This window comes from Ochotona curzoniae, unplaced genomic scaffold, assembly GCF_017591425.1.
Source record: "Ochotona curzoniae isolate NIBS_2020 unplaced genomic scaffold, NIBS_Ocur_1.0 contig_430, whole genome shotgun sequence".
Taxonomy (NCBI): domain Eukaryota; kingdom Metazoa; phylum Chordata; class Mammalia; order Lagomorpha; family Ochotonidae; genus Ochotona; species Ochotona curzoniae.
In genome coordinates this window covers 16,468,785-16,484,437 of record NW_024466219.1, presented here as the reverse complement: position 1 = coordinate 16,484,437, position 15,653 = coordinate 16,468,785, and the positions used below count along the sequence as shown (strand labels likewise).

At 53.5% G+C, this 15,653-nt stretch overlaps 1 protein-coding gene across 2 annotated transcripts; it reads left to right on the top strand.

Moving 5' to 3' along the window:
- The first annotated feature begins 1,512 nt into the window (after positions 1 to 1,512).
- On the top strand, positions 1,513 to 14,673 carry FCMR (Fc fragment of IgM receptor). 2 transcript variants are annotated; one of them, XM_040985578.1, is made up of 8 exons: positions 1,513 to 1,690; positions 7,756 to 8,085; positions 8,519 to 8,650; positions 9,523 to 9,739; positions 10,956 to 11,086; positions 11,212 to 11,370; positions 11,499 to 11,557; positions 13,151 to 14,673. In XM_040985578.1, exons 1-8 carry the CDS (start codon positions 1,654 to 1,656, stop codon positions 13,325 to 13,327), a joined length of 1,242 nt encoding a protein of 413 aa, XP_040841512.1. In that variant the 5' UTR covers positions 1,513 to 1,653; the 3' UTR covers positions 13,328 to 14,673. The 2 variants fall into 2 exon arrangements, with proteins under 2 accessions (XP_040841512.1, XP_040841511.1); XM_040985577.1 differs by having other exon boundaries at positions 8,516 to 8,650.
- The last annotated feature ends 980 nt before the right edge of the window (positions 14,674 to 15,653 follow it).

Sequence of the window (15,653 nt, the reverse complement as noted above, 5' to 3'; positions counted from 1 at the left end):
TTGGGGGCAGGGCGGGCTCGCTGCCCCCATGCATGTTTCCTCTGCACCTGTTCTGAGTCCCACATTCAACTTCTACCCTGACTTGGTTGTTTTGTGTGTGGGACAGCATGTGCCATCCCTGGCACATGGAGGCAGGTGAGGGTGGCATGTGCTTGACCAGGGCGGCTCTGGCAGCCTCCCTGGGTCCCATGTGAAAACAGTCTGAAACCTCTGTGGGCATAAGAGGATGCTTTGTTTGCAGGCTTGGCCCAGGAACCACCCTCCCAGAAGGAAATATCTAGAACCCAGCCTCTGGTACCTCTGATAGGTAACAGCCCTGCGCACCTCCATGCCACAGGGCTCCTAGAGTTCCACGACTGTCGTAGGTTCTACCGCTACTGGTAGGCAGGCAGGACAGGAGCAGCCCTAGTCTGTCAACAACAAAACCAGGGCCCATGACCAGCAAGGGCCAAGGCCAGGACAAAGCCACGTGTTGCTCTCTGCCCTTAACCCAAAGCTGTTTGCCTAATACCACAAGGCCTTGGCAGTTCCCTCTCTCCCCCACCCCTCAAAGAACACTCTGCAAAGCCACTGTGATTTCAGGCATCACCCCTGTTGTCACTAGACAGGGGAAGGCACTGCCTCATGGGACAGGTGGGTGGAGGGAAGGCTGAGGGATGACCTACGAGGTAAGCCCATCACCAGGAATGATAGGGACCATGCAGTCCCACCTCCATCTATTTGCCATGTGAGAAAAATGAAACGCACAGAGGAGCAAAGAATTGCTGAACCCACACTTAGAATCCCACATAGCAGGTCCAACATTTCCTGGTGATTGGCTATGATGACAGACAGCTTCTGACCTGGGTGTCCATATAGTCTTTAGCAGCTGAGGCAGACTTGGGGTGAAGCTCCTTTATCCTGAAGATAGGAACAAAGCAAAGGACTCCAGCTTGAGAGTCTGCTCTGGGGTAGGCATGTGGCATAGCAGCTACATGATCACTCAGGCTGCCCACAGCTCATGTCAGAGTGCCTGTTCAAGCCCTGTCTCCACTTCTGATGCAGCTCCTTGTCAAGGCTCACTGGACAGCTCAAATACTGAGGTCAATGCCAAGCAGGTGGGAGTTGCTGGTTCCTGGAGGCAGCGTGGCCCAGTCTTGGATGTTGCAGGCATTTGGAGAACGAGCCAGCCAGTGGAAAGATGTGTGTATGTGTGTGTGTGTGTGTGTGTGTGTGTGTGTGTGTGTGTGTGTGTTTGAGACAGAGACTACCTCTCACATAAATGAAAACAAATAAACACCTAAAAAATATGTTATGCTAAAAAACATGGGAAACCTTCAATAGAAAAAGTGCCAAGACCAAGAAATGCCAGGCCTGTGTTTGCTACCTACTTACTGACCTTGAGGGTATCCTGGGGGTACCTTGAACCCTGGTGGCTTGTTCTCATGCAACACCACCTGTTTTCTCCACTCCTGACTTCCGCTGCGGTTTGCTGGCATTTTCTTTTTTAGCCTAAGACAAGTGAGCAAACAAGACAGGTTGTCATTTCCTCATTTTCAAGCCGCGTTCCTCAAAGGGGCCAGCAACCGCTTTGAAACTCTGCTGTGGAGATTTCTGTCCCCCTCCCCTTCCTCTGCAGGGCCTCCTGGACAGGATCTGGCTGGGCAAGGGACCATGGACCTCAGGCTCTGGTTACTATACCTCCTGCCAGGTGAGTACTGGGGGAAACACCTGTGACTTCCCAGGCACCCTCCAGCTTGGATGTTTCTGGATGGATTTAGAAGCAAACCAGACCCTGAGCCAGGACAAAGCTGGAGGTCTCTTGCTCCCTTTGCCATGCCAGGTGTTCTAGCTGTGCCAGGTATGGACTCTCAGGAACTGCAGAGTCACCTCTCCTGGCATTGCAGCCTGCTGTGCTGGGATGGGAACAGCGGCTTCCAGCACCAGCTGAGCTAACGGCACACACCTCCCTTGTTCTGCCCTTTGACACCCGAGTTTACCACAAACTCACACTTTGCCAACCTCCAGCCAACCTGGGCGCTCCCTTGGACCTGTGCTGGGCATTCCTGCCACCGACCCTTGCTTGCTCTGTGCCTTCCACCAGGAGCACTCTTCCCTGCACCTGCACCTTTTATGAGTACTTCCAAGTGCCTCTTCTGTGTGTGCAGACTTTGCCGAGCTTCCTTTCCGAATTCATGTCCTGGGATGTGGCTCTGTGTATGTCCCTCTCACTCCGCTTATTGAAGGGAAATGCCCCCTTGAGCATAAAACAAGTCAGTCGCTAAGCACTGGTATGCTTTGCCGTAGCTTTAGTATGGGAGAAACTCCAACATTGGTGGCACTCAGGATTGGAAAGCTCTGATGGCCCTAAAGAATGGGGATTTAGTGACACGTCAGACCTAATCAGGTGTCAGGCCTGGGAAGATAGAGGGGTGCTGGGAGTGGAAGACCCTCAGGAGTGAAGCATCCCAAAGTTGTAGTATCTCAGTCTATTCTGGGCAGTCTTCATTCCACTGGGACAAACTGGGGCCAAGGATGTCACTGTCCCAGCCTTCACCCTTCTCCAGTCACATCTACCCCCATTGCAGGGAGCATTTTCAGGCCCACCCCACACCAACACCCGAGCCCCTCAACTCGAACTGCAGTTTTCTGTTTTGAATGCCCTTTGAGAGCTCCCATCCTGGGTCCCTCTCTTGATACTGATGCCTACACTTACAAAAAAGTAGCCAAAGGTGGCTATTTGGGAAGGATGTAGGGTAGATGGAGTGCAAGCAGGCATACTGGCATATCCACTCTGTGTGTGTGTGTGTGTGTGTGTGTGTGTGTGTGTGTGTGTGTGTGTGTGTGTGTACCTATCCCTTTGTGGTGTGCACTATAGCCAAGGATGAAAAGAGGAGCAGGCAGCAGAAGCTGGGCATGGGAAGCTTCAGGCTATTTCTGCTGCATAGGCACATTTTAGATGGACCATCCCAGGGTGCGTGACCGTCAAGGCAGGAGATTGTTTTTAAAGGACAGGGAAATAAGATTGTATTCAATCATTCATTTGTTTGCTTGTGTATATTTTCATGATGTTTGAAACAGAGAGAGAAGGGAGAGAGAGACAGAGAGAATCTTCCATCTATGGATTTACTTCCCAGTGTCAGCAACAACTCCGCCAAAGTCAGGACCCCAGAACTCGATCCAGGTCCCCTAAAGAAAGGCAAAGGCACTTAACCCATTGTCGGCTGCCTTTCCGGAGTTGGCGTTAGCAACAAGCAGAGCCAAAAAAAGAGTAGCCCAGGCACTCCAAAAGGGGATTTGGCATTGTAACCCAAGCGGCATCTCAGCTGCTGTGTGCCAAATACTCATCCCAACTTAACACTTCAAAATATTTTGATACATCATATTTGGACTGTCATTTTTCACTCCTACCTTGTGTCTGGAAATGTTTGGGGAGAGCCTGTTGCCCCATGCAGGAGTCCAGCCGATGCCTGCCTGGATCCTGCATGGAGTTCGTCACAAGGCAAGGAGACCTCATCTAGTGTAGGTTTGCAAGTCTTTTTTTTTTTTTATCCTGACTTGTCACAATAATGAACACACTTGCCGTAGGGCACACACATGCATGTGTGCACACACAGATACAAATGCACACTAAGATTCATTTTTGATCCTTTCATAAGTGTTGGGGCTGGCACAGCTGGTAAAGCTGCCAGCTGCAGTGCCAGAATCCGATATGGGTGTCAGTTTGAGTCCCAGCTAGTGTACCTCCAATCCAGTTCCCTGCTAATGCACCTGGGAAAGCAGCAAAAGATGGCTCCAGTGCTTGTGACCCTAAACCCACATGGAAGGCTTGGAAGAAGCTCCTAGCTCCTGGCTGTGGACCAGTCCATCTCCAGCCAATCTGGCCATTTGAGTAGCGAACCAGCAGATATAAGCGCTCGTGCACTCTCTCTCTCCCTCTCTCAACTCTGCCTTTCAAAAAAGAGTCAGTGTTGGGCTTCCAGAGTTGGCTGTTTACTAGTGCTGTTTTCTGATCTAAGAAGCATGTTCCAGGCACTGGTGTGAGTTTGCAATACGTTTAGATATGCAGATGAAGTTCCAGGGGAAAATCTCAGCGAGGAAAAACTGGTGCTGGGGGTCAATAAAAACACCTGTTCAGGTGAACTCTACATTGAATAGGCACTGTATGCCACTGATCCATTTGCTAATGATGGGGCAACGGGGAAAGGACAGGAACAATGGGCCTATTCTTGAGAGGTGGACAGAAAAGAAGGCAGCAGGCACTGGAAATGAGCATCCATGGCCACTGTGGTGCCAGGAAACCAAGAAAGGACAATGCACAGGAGAGCCTTGATTCTGCCCAGCACCACTGCCAGAGCAAGGAGACGAGGGCCAGGGAACAACCTTGCATGTGGCACAAGGACAACACTGGGATCTGATGAGACAGTTTCAGGAGCTGTGGGTAACAAAATGCTGATGGGAACAGACGGCAGAGAAGCTGGGAGACATGGATGTGAATGTGATGATGAGCCCAAGAGAGGCCCAAGTCATGGGGTCTCAGGCATCAGGAGGCAAAAGGTCAACTAAGGTCTTTAATGATGGGCAATGGCAGAGCATGGTGGGAGAGAGAGGAGGTTCCAGCTGTGCTGGAGAAGAAGGGGGACCAATGGTACAGAGAGAGAAAGGCATTGAGGTAGAAGTTCTAAGCCGGGTGAGAATGGCTGTGGGGGCCTAGAAACCCCTACACTGCAGTGTATAGACCAAGGCTGATTCTAATCCCTTTTTAAGAAAAAAGGCACCAAAGAAAAAGTCGTGTCCCTTTTGATAAACAATAAAACCCTGGACCAGCTCTCCCTTCCTGAGATTCTGCCTTCTTTGCATTCATTGGGTTCTCATCCCATCCCACTAGAAACCCTCCTCCAGACCTCGTCCCCCCAGAGTGTGCCCGGCCATCGGAGGACCTCACGTTGTTACAGGGAGGTTCTGGGCTTTCTAACACACACTTGGAATTTTCAACTGATTTAAAATAAAAGTGACCTTTCAAGCCACCCATTGACCTTTCCTGTCCCATCTTCACTGAAATCCAAGCCATCAGGTTGGAGATCAATACTATTTAACTGAATCGCCTTTCTAGAGCAGTGACATTTAACAGGCTTGTTCTAGTAGCTTCTCCCGGGCCTCTGTTTTTTTCCCTACAATTTCTCACAGGTGCAGTGATAACTGAGGGTATCTCCAAAAGCTCTTGGAAAAACAGAATTAAACGTTTATCTTGGTATGAAAAGAAATGTGAAATTCTCGCACCGCTGTTTCATAATGTGTATGCTCTGTGAACTTGTTGAAGACCTTGCACATCCCAGGATTGTAAACATGCAGACCCTCAGGACGCCCCTCACAGTGCAGGTTCATAGTTCCTACCCCAGACAGCTGTACCCCTGTGCACCACCAGATCATCTGCATCTCCATAAATTCTTCCACATGAGTTTTTCTCACTCTCTTTTTGGGGGGTGGAGTGTGGAGGTAAGGACAGAGAGAAGAAAAGGTAAAGAGAGCTCTCCTCTGTTGATTCTCTCCCCAGCTGCCTCCAACAGCGGGAGCTGGGTCAAGGCTAGAGCTTGGAGAGCCATCCAGGTCTTCCACGTGGGTGTCAGGAACCCTTTACGTCAGCCTTCACCATTGCTCTCAGGGTCAGGAGGTGGGGTCAGGAGCTGGGGTCAGGGGGTGGGGTCAGGGGGTGGCACTTGCTGTTGAACCCAGGAATGCTGCTGAAGAATGTGGATATCATAACCTCTGAACACCTGCTATCTCTGGATGAAATCTTAAACACTTAGAATTCTAATCCAGGAGACTACACTTGTATCGACCTTTAGTAAAGTCTTGGGAATCGGTTAAAAGCTACCAAAACCCTCAAGGAGAGCACCTGATACTTCTTTGTTCTCACTTTTCCCTGGCATCTGCCTGTTTTTTTCCATTCCCCATGAACTTCCTTGCTGGCTGGGGCTGAACACTCCTGGAAGCTGGTGTTTGCGTTGCGAGGATCTGCCTAGGCAGGGGTTCCCCAAGCACCCACCAGCCCTGGGAAGACTGAGCCACGACAGGGGTCTGCACGCCCTGAATCCCTGTGCACCCCTGTCCACTTTGTAACACCTCATTCTTGAGGAAGCACCACTCAGGTCTCTCTTTCTGGCCAAATTGGTCTCACTCACGGATGCCCATGCGCATCCACACTCCATGCCCAGCATCCCCCACATGCAAGGACTCCCCAGATATGCAGCGTGAGCCCCTCATTCCCTGGATGGGTCTCTATCCTGTGATGGAAACGTGGTGAGCAGGCCACCCTTCCCTGGCCATGCTCCAGGTGTGGTTGGTTTTTTCATGTGAAAGTTTCCATGTCTGCCTCTCCCTCCCACGTTCACATCAGCTGACTTTTTATACGGCAGCATGCTCCTCCTGTGACCGTCTCTCTCTGCCCCTCCCATTGTCCTGTCTGCCTCTTGACCCTGGCTCACGTTCTCCCCTCGCTGGACATGTTCAGGTAGGAGCCATTAGCACCTCTCCTCTCCTGAAGCTCTCCTCTTTGAACCAAAGCCCTCGGAGCCATTCTTGACACATGCCCAGGGATGGATTACTGAAGTCCAGGAGCTTTTCCCAGCCCAGGTTACAACATCCACGTCACACTTTTCCCAGACCGCCACTCTCAGACTGCGCCATCCCCCTGTGAAGTCTGGGTTGGACACCCTGCTTCTCCTCTCAGGATTGCCTGTGCCTTTTTGCTCATAAACTTGGGCTGCACTGTCACAGCTGTTTACTGTGTCATTCAGTAAACCACTCACTTGGGGAGAGAGCGATGCCAGTTATCTTACTGTCATATGGAAAGCAATCAGTGAGTACTTGGTGAATGACATAAAGAAACAGAACTGTGGCTGGTTGCTTGAATGGCTGGATCTGAGCCAAATAACACCAATGAGGATACCTGTCTGGGCACGCACCCCTGTGTCCCCGAGCACTGAGGTCACTTGAAGGATACATGATGGCTGGGATCCCCTGGGAGCATATTCCAAACGTGCATAGGCCAAACGTATTTCATTGTGGGTCAGTTCTCCTCCCCTTGGAGTAGGTGCTGTGGCTTCAGCTGCATTCTCAGGGTTTCGTGTCTGGGTCCCTAGTGCTTTAGGTTTGGGGACAAAACTGGGGCTGAGGGTTAAATTAAGAGTTGGGCACGGAGTTAAGAATGGACACCCGGGCCCGGCGCAATGGCGCAGTGGTTAAGGTCCTCGCCTTGCACGCCCAGGATCCCATATGGGCGCCGGTTCTAATCCCTGCGGCCCCATTTCCCATCCAGCTCCCTGCCTGTGGCCTGGGAAAGCAGTCGAAGACGGCGCAAAGCTTTGGGACCCTGCACCCGCGTGGGAGACCCGGAAGAGGATCCTGGCTTTGGATGGGCATAGCATCGGCCATTGCGCTCACTTAGTGAATCATGGGACAGAAGAGATTCCTCTCTGTTTCTCCTCTCTCTATATCCGCCTTTCCAATAAAAATAAAATAAATCTTTATTTAAAAAAAAAAAAAGAATGGACACCCAGTGGGCCTCAGATTGTGACAAGAGTTGGAACAGGAGGAGATGGGGGAACAGAAGTCAGGAGGGGACTGAGGGAAAGATTCTGCTGACCCTGGGCTCGGCGGGGCAGGGTTTGGCTCATGTAGGCTGGGCAGCTGACAGGAGGGCTACAGCCAGGCACATGGGTTGCGACCGAGCAGGGATGGGACGGCTTCTGCATTAACTCCCTCTCCCCATTGCAGCTGGGGCTCTAGGGGCCCTCCCAGAAGTAAAGCTGGAGGCAGAGCTGGGCGGATCCGTGACCATCAAGTGCCCGCTTCCTGAAGCGCTGGGGAGAATGTACCTGTGCCGGCAGATGGCTGACTCTAAACCTTGCGCTACCGTGGTCTCCGCTTACTACACCAAGGATGAATTCAAGGGCCGAGTGACTCTGTCGGCACACTCCAAAAAGCACCTGTTCCTAGTGAAGATGACAGAGCTGACCGAAAAGGACAGTGGAGTCTATGCCTGCGGGGTGGGCCTGAACACAGACCGGGACAAGACCCAGAAGATCACCCTTACCGTCCACACTGGTAGGTGCCCCTGTGGCTGGTGGGAGCCCCAGCCTAGCCAGCAAGTGTTTCTACATGGGAATGCAGGCACATAGCCAAGACACGCTCATGCATAGGCCAAATGTGTTTCATCGTGGGTCAGATCTCCTGCCTCCCTCCTCTTTCCCACTGACACCTGGCCCAGAGGCAGCCCTGATCTACAGCCCAGAACCACCATGGCCTCTGATGACTTGCAGGGAATGCTGTATGGGCTGGGGGACCTGAATATTTCCTTGGTGAAAACCCCCACCTAGGCCTTGTCTGTTTCTGTTGGTGGACTCGCCTGCCTCCCCACAATGCCACCCACCCCGACTGGGTCAGCTTCAGTTTATCTGAACAGCCCCCTCCCCAGGCCTCAGCCCACTTCCCACCCCCAGCCCTGCAGTCACCAACGTCTTCCTCTTCCCTCCAGTAGAGTATGAACCATTCTGGGAAGAGGATCCCATGCCCAGGCCCCCAGAACGCTTTCCTAAAATTATGCACCGGCAGCTGCCTCGTCGGTTCCAGAAGCCTTCACCTGCCAGCTCTTTCCAATTAACTTCCAAAGGTCAGTGCACTAAATGGCAAGTGGGAGATGTATGTCACGGTGAGAATGGAGGGCGGGTGTGCAGTCGGTTCACAAGCTGGCGGAGCAGAGATGATTGGCAGCCACGGATCGCCCTGCCTTACCTACCAGTACCTCCTCTCTTCCATCCACTCTACAGCACGACCAAGACCGGGGGCCCCGTCGTAAAACACACATCACCACTAGAGGGCACCACAACCAAGAACGAAAATGGTCCTGTTCACAAAACCCAGTTCTTTATGAATGAGTGCAGATGGCTCCCAGCTGGAGGTTGTGGAGTCCTTTGCCTCCTAAAGGGCTGTCTTGTACCTGCTGCTGCCTAGCGATTTTCGCAGGTCTTTTTTTTTTTTTCAGTAAAATGATTAATGATCGTACTAAGAACAGCTTTACGTTTCGAAGCCAATTTCCAGCTTGAAATGCATCTGAAATGCAGTGTTTCCATTGCATCTTCATATACAATTTTGCTGGTAGCAAAATTAAGGGAATATGATTACACCAGGCAAGCCTGCTGGGTGCCCAAGGGGATACTGTCAGATGGCAGATCCTATAGTCAAGGCTGTGACAGATCTGGGAAGATAAAGCACCCAGACACAGCAGCAGGCAGGCTGAGATCAGAGCTACAAACTCCTGCTCAGAGGAGTGCAAGATTGTCTGCCTAAGAAGTCAGGGAAGGCTTCCGGGGGGAAGCAGCATTTGAACCAAATCTGAAGGCACCTCCAACCACGAAGGCTGATAGAGCCGACTAGTATGGGTAACAGGAAGGGTGCATGAGGAGAGAAGTGGTGACCCCATCCTACCAGGACCAGAATGTGTGGTATGCATCAAATCTCACCTGGCCTGGCCATGTCCCGCAGCTACTCCACGAGTTCAAAACACCAAGGTCCCCGCTGCCCATCGTCCCTCTCCCACCGCTCCCATCACTCACCAACTTCGTGTGTCCCGAGCATCGCCAGGAGCAGTCGCCAGGCCCCCAACCCTCCTGCCATCCGCTGCCAAGACCCCAGCCAAGCAGGTGCTGCTCAGACCCTGGACGGTGGCCTATAGCCGCCATACCAAGATGCACCGACAGAGGTAAGAGGCCTCCCAGACAGAGGAGGCCACAATAAGAGGCTAAGGGGCTCCCCTGCAGTGCTCACTGTTACAGTCCCTCCTCGGCTTGGCCTCTATAATGTCGCCGTGGAGGACGCTGCAGGACGCTTTCCCTGGGTCCTGCACAACAGCCCATTCACCCCATGGATAAGAATGCACCTGCCTGTGCTCTCTTAAAGACCCTGAAGGAAGATGTGAGAACCAAGCCTGTAGTCACTCAGATGATCCAGTTATACTTTTACAGGAAAGAAGTAAAAAAGGAAAAAAAAATACTATTAAGCTTGCTTTCATTTAGGAAAGTTAAAATGACATTGGTGGCTCTGCCGGACACACCTGGTTTAAACGTAGCCGGGCGGTCCCGAGAAGGTCTGTAATACACCACCAGGGGGTAGCATTGCAGCAGGCTCCAAGGAAAACCTCTCAAGAAAACCGTGTTTGGCTTTGACAATGATAAACTTTGCTAAGAAGGAAAGGGGCCTCTGAAGTCAGCTGAGTTCTGCAGGCGAGGAAACCGAGGCCAAGAGGGTGAAGTGAGTTCAAAAGGAACCCGGATTCCTGAGTCCTAGTTAATCAGTCACAGCAGCCTACTATGGAACAGGTCCCGGTTAGTGCAGTCCACACCCGCTCAGGTGTCTGCTACCTTCAGGGCCCTGTGCTGTGTGGGGAAGGCGTGCAGCAGTGAAAATAGGCGACAACACAAGGCTGACCACGTTAGGGGCTGCACCCAGCACTCAAGCATCGGGACCCCAAAGCCTGGCAGACAGATTCTAGCTTCCCAGCGAACAGGAGGGAGGAACACTTCCAGCCTCATCTTCAGGGAAGGGCAGAACCCACCACTCCAAGCGGGGCAGGGGCTTTCTAGGCAGAGGGACCACTGCGGGATGCGGGTGGGGAGACAAAATCCCCTCTTCCAGGTTTAATACTGGAAGTCACTTCCACTGTGTGGCGACGCTGTGAGCCAGGGAGCAGGCTGTGGAAAGGGGCGCCTGCAGGTGCTGCAGGTGCTTCAGGCCAAGTGCATTACTGTGTCCCATCTTGCCAGCACCCGTGCGTGGGGTAGACCACGTAGCCGGTGCAAAGCAAAATGCGAATCTGAACCCAGGTCTGGGCGCGGGAGGGGGGGGGGGGTGACAAGCCTGCGGGGTACAGGGCTGCTTCCTTCAAGCTCCCTTACTGACCTCCCCTTCCTCCCTCGCAGAGCGTTCGGCTCCAGCTCGCTGTCCGATACGGGAGACCAAGGGCTCCATATCCTGATCCCCATCTGCCTGGCCTTGCTCCTGCTGGCCCTGCTGGGCCTGGTGGTGAAGAGAGCGGTGCAGAGACGGCGGGGTGAGCCGGGACATGGGGCTGCGCAGGGCTGCGCAGGGCTGGGGGTCCCCGGGTCGTGCGAGGCTGCGGCGACCCCAGCCTCTCACGTCTGTCCCTTTCTCCTTCTTGGCGCCCCTGTCGAGCAGCCTTCTACAGGCGGATCCGCCGACAGGGCGTGAGGATGCGCGGCCGGGAAGCGAACCGGCGGCCCGGCATGCAGCGGTCCCGCGCGTCTCAGCGGCCGCGTTCACAAAACAACGTCTATAGTGCCTGCCCGCGGCGTGCTCGGGAACCCGAAGCGCCAGGTGAGCGGGCGTGCTGGGCGTGCGGGTGTGCGGAAGGCAAGGAAGGGGCGAGTTTGGCGGCCCCGCAGACCTTCCCCGGGTGCCCCCACCACGGCCTCACCCTAAGGAGCTCTCCGGTTTCCCCATAGGCGGGCCCGAGCCCCAGCTGGACACCCCGGGAGCCTCAGCCTCGCCCGCCCAGCCGCAGGTAAGTTCAGCGCCTCTCCAAGGAGGATTGGCAGCCGTGGCCTTGGCCTTGGGCTCGGAGCGGGTTCGGTGGGCTTCCTGCTTGGGTGCTGTCAGGAGCTGACTCCCCGGGGAACCGTAACAGCCGATGAGCGCCAAGCCTCACCCATCCACGCACCAAAGGGAGTTGGCTCCCGGAGCGACAGCCACAACACTGTCATCCCCAACAGGGCTTGCTCTGGGGTAGGACAACCCAGCTTGACCTTGAAGTGAGGCAGAGAACTTGCTAGCAATCTTTGCAAGGCCAGAGAAAGTGATTGCTCATCGCTAGGGCAGCAAGGAAGGCCTGGCCCGCAGGATGACCTGGTTGAGGGGCGGGATGAGCTGGGGGGAGGAGTCGCTAGAACTCGAGTTTCCTCTCCTAACATCTCAGCTCTTTCATCTCCATTTTCCCAAACTAAGCAAAGTTTCCAAAGTAGCCCAGAGTGGCTAAAACCAGGGGAAACAGCCAAGTGTGGCCAATACTGCGGTTTTCATGAGAGCCCTGACTGTGCTAATGCAATGGTCTCCAGAAACCAGAGACTTAGAGATAGACAGAAGTCAAGCTGCCTCTGAACAGAAGGCTGAAGCAGAGGTGGCTTGTGCCTCCAGACTTTCCACACCATCATTCCTTCTCTGCCGGCCCAGGGCCACCACTGAGCCAGCTGCATCTGTGAATGGGTCCAACCTCAGGAGGTGAACTATGGCCTGAGGGCCCACTCATCTCTCCATCCTTGGCTGCATTTGGGTCCTGCCACCACACCTGCCTTGGAAGGGGGCAGGCTGGGCAGCTGCACTCCTTGCCAAGGGGTGAGCGGGACTCCCAGCAGTGAGAAGCAGTCCCACCCACATGAGCTTTGGGCTCCAGCTTAGCAAGGACCACGCCTGTCCATCCACTCTATCACTCTCTGGAACTGCCCTGTGTCCACACAGACCATCAGTGGAGTTTGCCCCTGGCTCAGTGCTTACCCTGCTTCCCATCAGGTGCCTGCAGTGTAGTGGACTTCCAGAACTCAGCAACCGCCCTCCCCACTCAGCCCTCTTCCATGGATGGTACTGTAATTGTGTCACATTGGGGTTATTTGCACAGCCCCAGACCCCGAGAACTGACCATCCCAAAAGAAGACAATCCTGATGTTCCCAGCACCATGCCCACGTAGCCTTCTCCATCCTTCATTGCCCTGCCCTATCCTGGAAGACACAGCTGGGCCATGCGGCCATATCACAGCCTCCCCAAGCCCTTGCACGGGTGCAAGAGGTGACTTGCACAACTTCACAGCCACACCCCGTAGAGACGCACATCACCTCATCCCAGACTGTACCCCTCAGGCAGCTGGCTTCCCTTTGTGACCAGACTCTGAGTCCCTCCAGAGGCATTTCCTGCCCACATTAGATCGAAGTATTTCCAAGTTACCTACAGTGAGAACCACCCCCAAAATTCCCAGGCGTGGCCCACCTGTTGGAGCAGAGCCACCCTTCCAGAACTCAGCACCCCAAACCAGATTCCCCATTTCCCAGTGTGAGAGACACCAGCCACACCCTCCCAGTCCAATGACACTTCTCTGGTTGTGTTCAGGTGTCTGAAACTCCCTGGCTCCACACCACGGCTCCAAAGACCAGCTGCGAATACGTGAGCATCTGCCACCAGCCTTCCGCCAACACGAAGGACCCTGACTCAGACGACTATGTCAATATTCCCTGCCTGACTCACCTCCCCAGCTCTGCCCCCAGGCCCAGACCTTGGTGCCAATGAGTCTTGTCTGTCTGCTGATCTCCTGCACCTGCTCCGTCTGTTCTTGGAGCCCTTGTCACCTCCCATGTCCCGTCTCAACTCATCCCCATCTCTTGGTTACCTGAACATGGCCCTGCTCCCAGCTGCTCTTGCCCATCTTTGAAATCCACCCCCTGTACCTGCCAGCTGGGCTCTTATCCCTTTGCAAGTTGTCAGGTGGGGGTTGCAGAGTGAGTCATTGTTTCAGCAACAGTCCTTGCAGCCCTGTTCTGTCCCAGGGTCTTGTAGCATCAGGCTGGAGCAGAGACATAGCTGTGGCTTCAGCTACCTTTCCCAGGGGTGGAACTCACCCAGCCAGAAGACCCTCAGCCTGCCTCAGGAGGTGGTGCATCAACTCCCAGAACTAAGAGGGGATGTGGTGTACAAGCACCTTTGGGGATGTCTTGGCAAGTGAGCCTTGATTTATCTTGAGACACTATTGGCTTATGGATGTCATATCATTTTCCAGAGCCAAGCTTGTTCATGATAGCTTTCGAAAACCCAAGTCCTCTCATCTCCAAGTCTTCCTCCTTTGATGCTCACCACCACTCCCCCCATCTTGTCATCCTCTCATCCTTCCCCCATGTCCTGACACTTGGACACTTCTTGCACCTTTGGTCTATTTTAGCCTTCCCAAACCATTGCACCGCTATGCTTTCAGAAATGCAACCCATCTCTGCCAGTTTCAGACAACATTAACAACGGCGGGCGGCAGGGAGTGGGTAAGGGGAGGAAATCATTGTGGTGTCAGGTCTCTGAAGGGCTGGCAGCTTCACACCAGCACTGTTGGCAGAGAAGACACAGCCCACTTCCCACACAGGCCCTTTCTCTCGCATCTTTGGAGGAAGGCAGAGTGGGACACTGTGTGTTTGGATGGAAGTCAGCTGCAGCTTCAGCCAGAGCTTGAGGTCAATGAAGGCCTCGTGGAGCTACTGAAAGCAGACTTTTCCCAGATATTCCCAGCAATTGCCCAGAAATAGATGGGAAAGGTGGCCAGACAGGAGCTGGGCTGCCTTTTATTAGCACACGTCACCCATCAGGCAGTACATCAGACTACGATGCACTACCAACAATGTCACCTGAACGCTGGCACCCTCGTAAGTGGCAATAAGGAAAAAACACCTGGAATGAGAGAAGGGTCCCCAGGGAGGAAGCTGGGTGGGTGAGTGGGGAACACAGGCAGGTTATGGAAGGCTGGGGGGATTCTGAGTTACCCCAGGCACTGTTCCCCTCCACTTTCTCTTCTGTCATTTGCATTCCTTCCACACTGGTGTCTCTCACTCCACCCCATGTGCTATCCCTGCACATATAAAATGAGGCGTCTCCAGCCAGAAGGTTCTGTGTCATATGTTTTGAGTCCTCAACAAGTCAATGACGAACAAAGTTGTGCTTATTATTAAGCAGTAGCTGAGCACCCAGCCACTGCCTCACACCATGGTAGGGCCATGGAGCATTAAAGGGAAGCTGGGGACACTGGGCTTAGCCACTTCCCTGGAACTTGGAGCTCACTAATTTCTGTAACTGCAGATACAGCCCTGGCGGCAGTTAGAACTGTGATAAATCCAGGAGCCACTTGATAGATTATGTGTAGCAGCCCTAGGGGTCTTCCAAGGAAGACTGAAGGTACAGTCATAGATACTTGGACCATGAATAGGCCCCATGGCTTCAGCGTGAAATGCCTATGGTGAGGGCAGAGAGGAGGAGGCCCTCACGGGAACTGACGCAGAGCAGGAGGGAGGCAGGCTCCTGGGACAGATGTTTCCTAGCTGCAGGAGTTTCTCCATCCAGCGCATCCACCTACCCAGAGGTTTGGGTCAGAACTACTGCTCTGTCCAACCAGAGAGACAGGATACCGGAAGATTTGCCACATTTGCTGCAGGAACCACTTCCTTTCCAAACCCCAAACAAGCTTGACTCCATGTCATGGCCGGTCCCCTTCAGGGCAGCCTCTTGATCTCTCCTGCCCATTCATTGTCCCTCTCTTTGTGAGTTTATGTGCTTTGGTGGTGAGGACAAGCAGGCAGAGAGTAGCAGAGGTCAAGGGCAAAGGATACACCTATGACACCCTAACAAGGCCACCATACAGTACAGCATGAGGTGGACGTGGCCCCCAGCAGACCTCTGCAAAGAAGAGGAAGTGAAATCATGCCTGCCCCTTCCCACTGATTCACAGACTGATGTGTCCCTCCAACAGATGACACCACCTATTTGGGAGGAGAGAGCTAGGGACGAAGTTTGGGTTTTCTTTGTTGTCATTGGTTTCCCCATACTTCTTTGCCAAAGCTAGACCATTTGAGCACCAAGGACA

Coding starts and splice junctions, on each gene's coding strand:
- FCMR (XM_040985577.1), top strand. CDS start 1,654: ATGGACCTCAGGCTCTGGTTACTATACCTCCTGCCAG. Junction 9,740..10,955: donor ACCAAGATGCACCGACAGAG/GTAAGAGGCCTC, acceptor CCTCCCTCGCAG/AGCGTTCGGCTCCAGCTCGC. Junction 11,087..11,211: donor AGCGGTGCAGAGACGGCGGG/GTGAGCCGGGAC, acceptor CCTGTCGAGCAG/CCTTCTACAGGCGGATCCGC.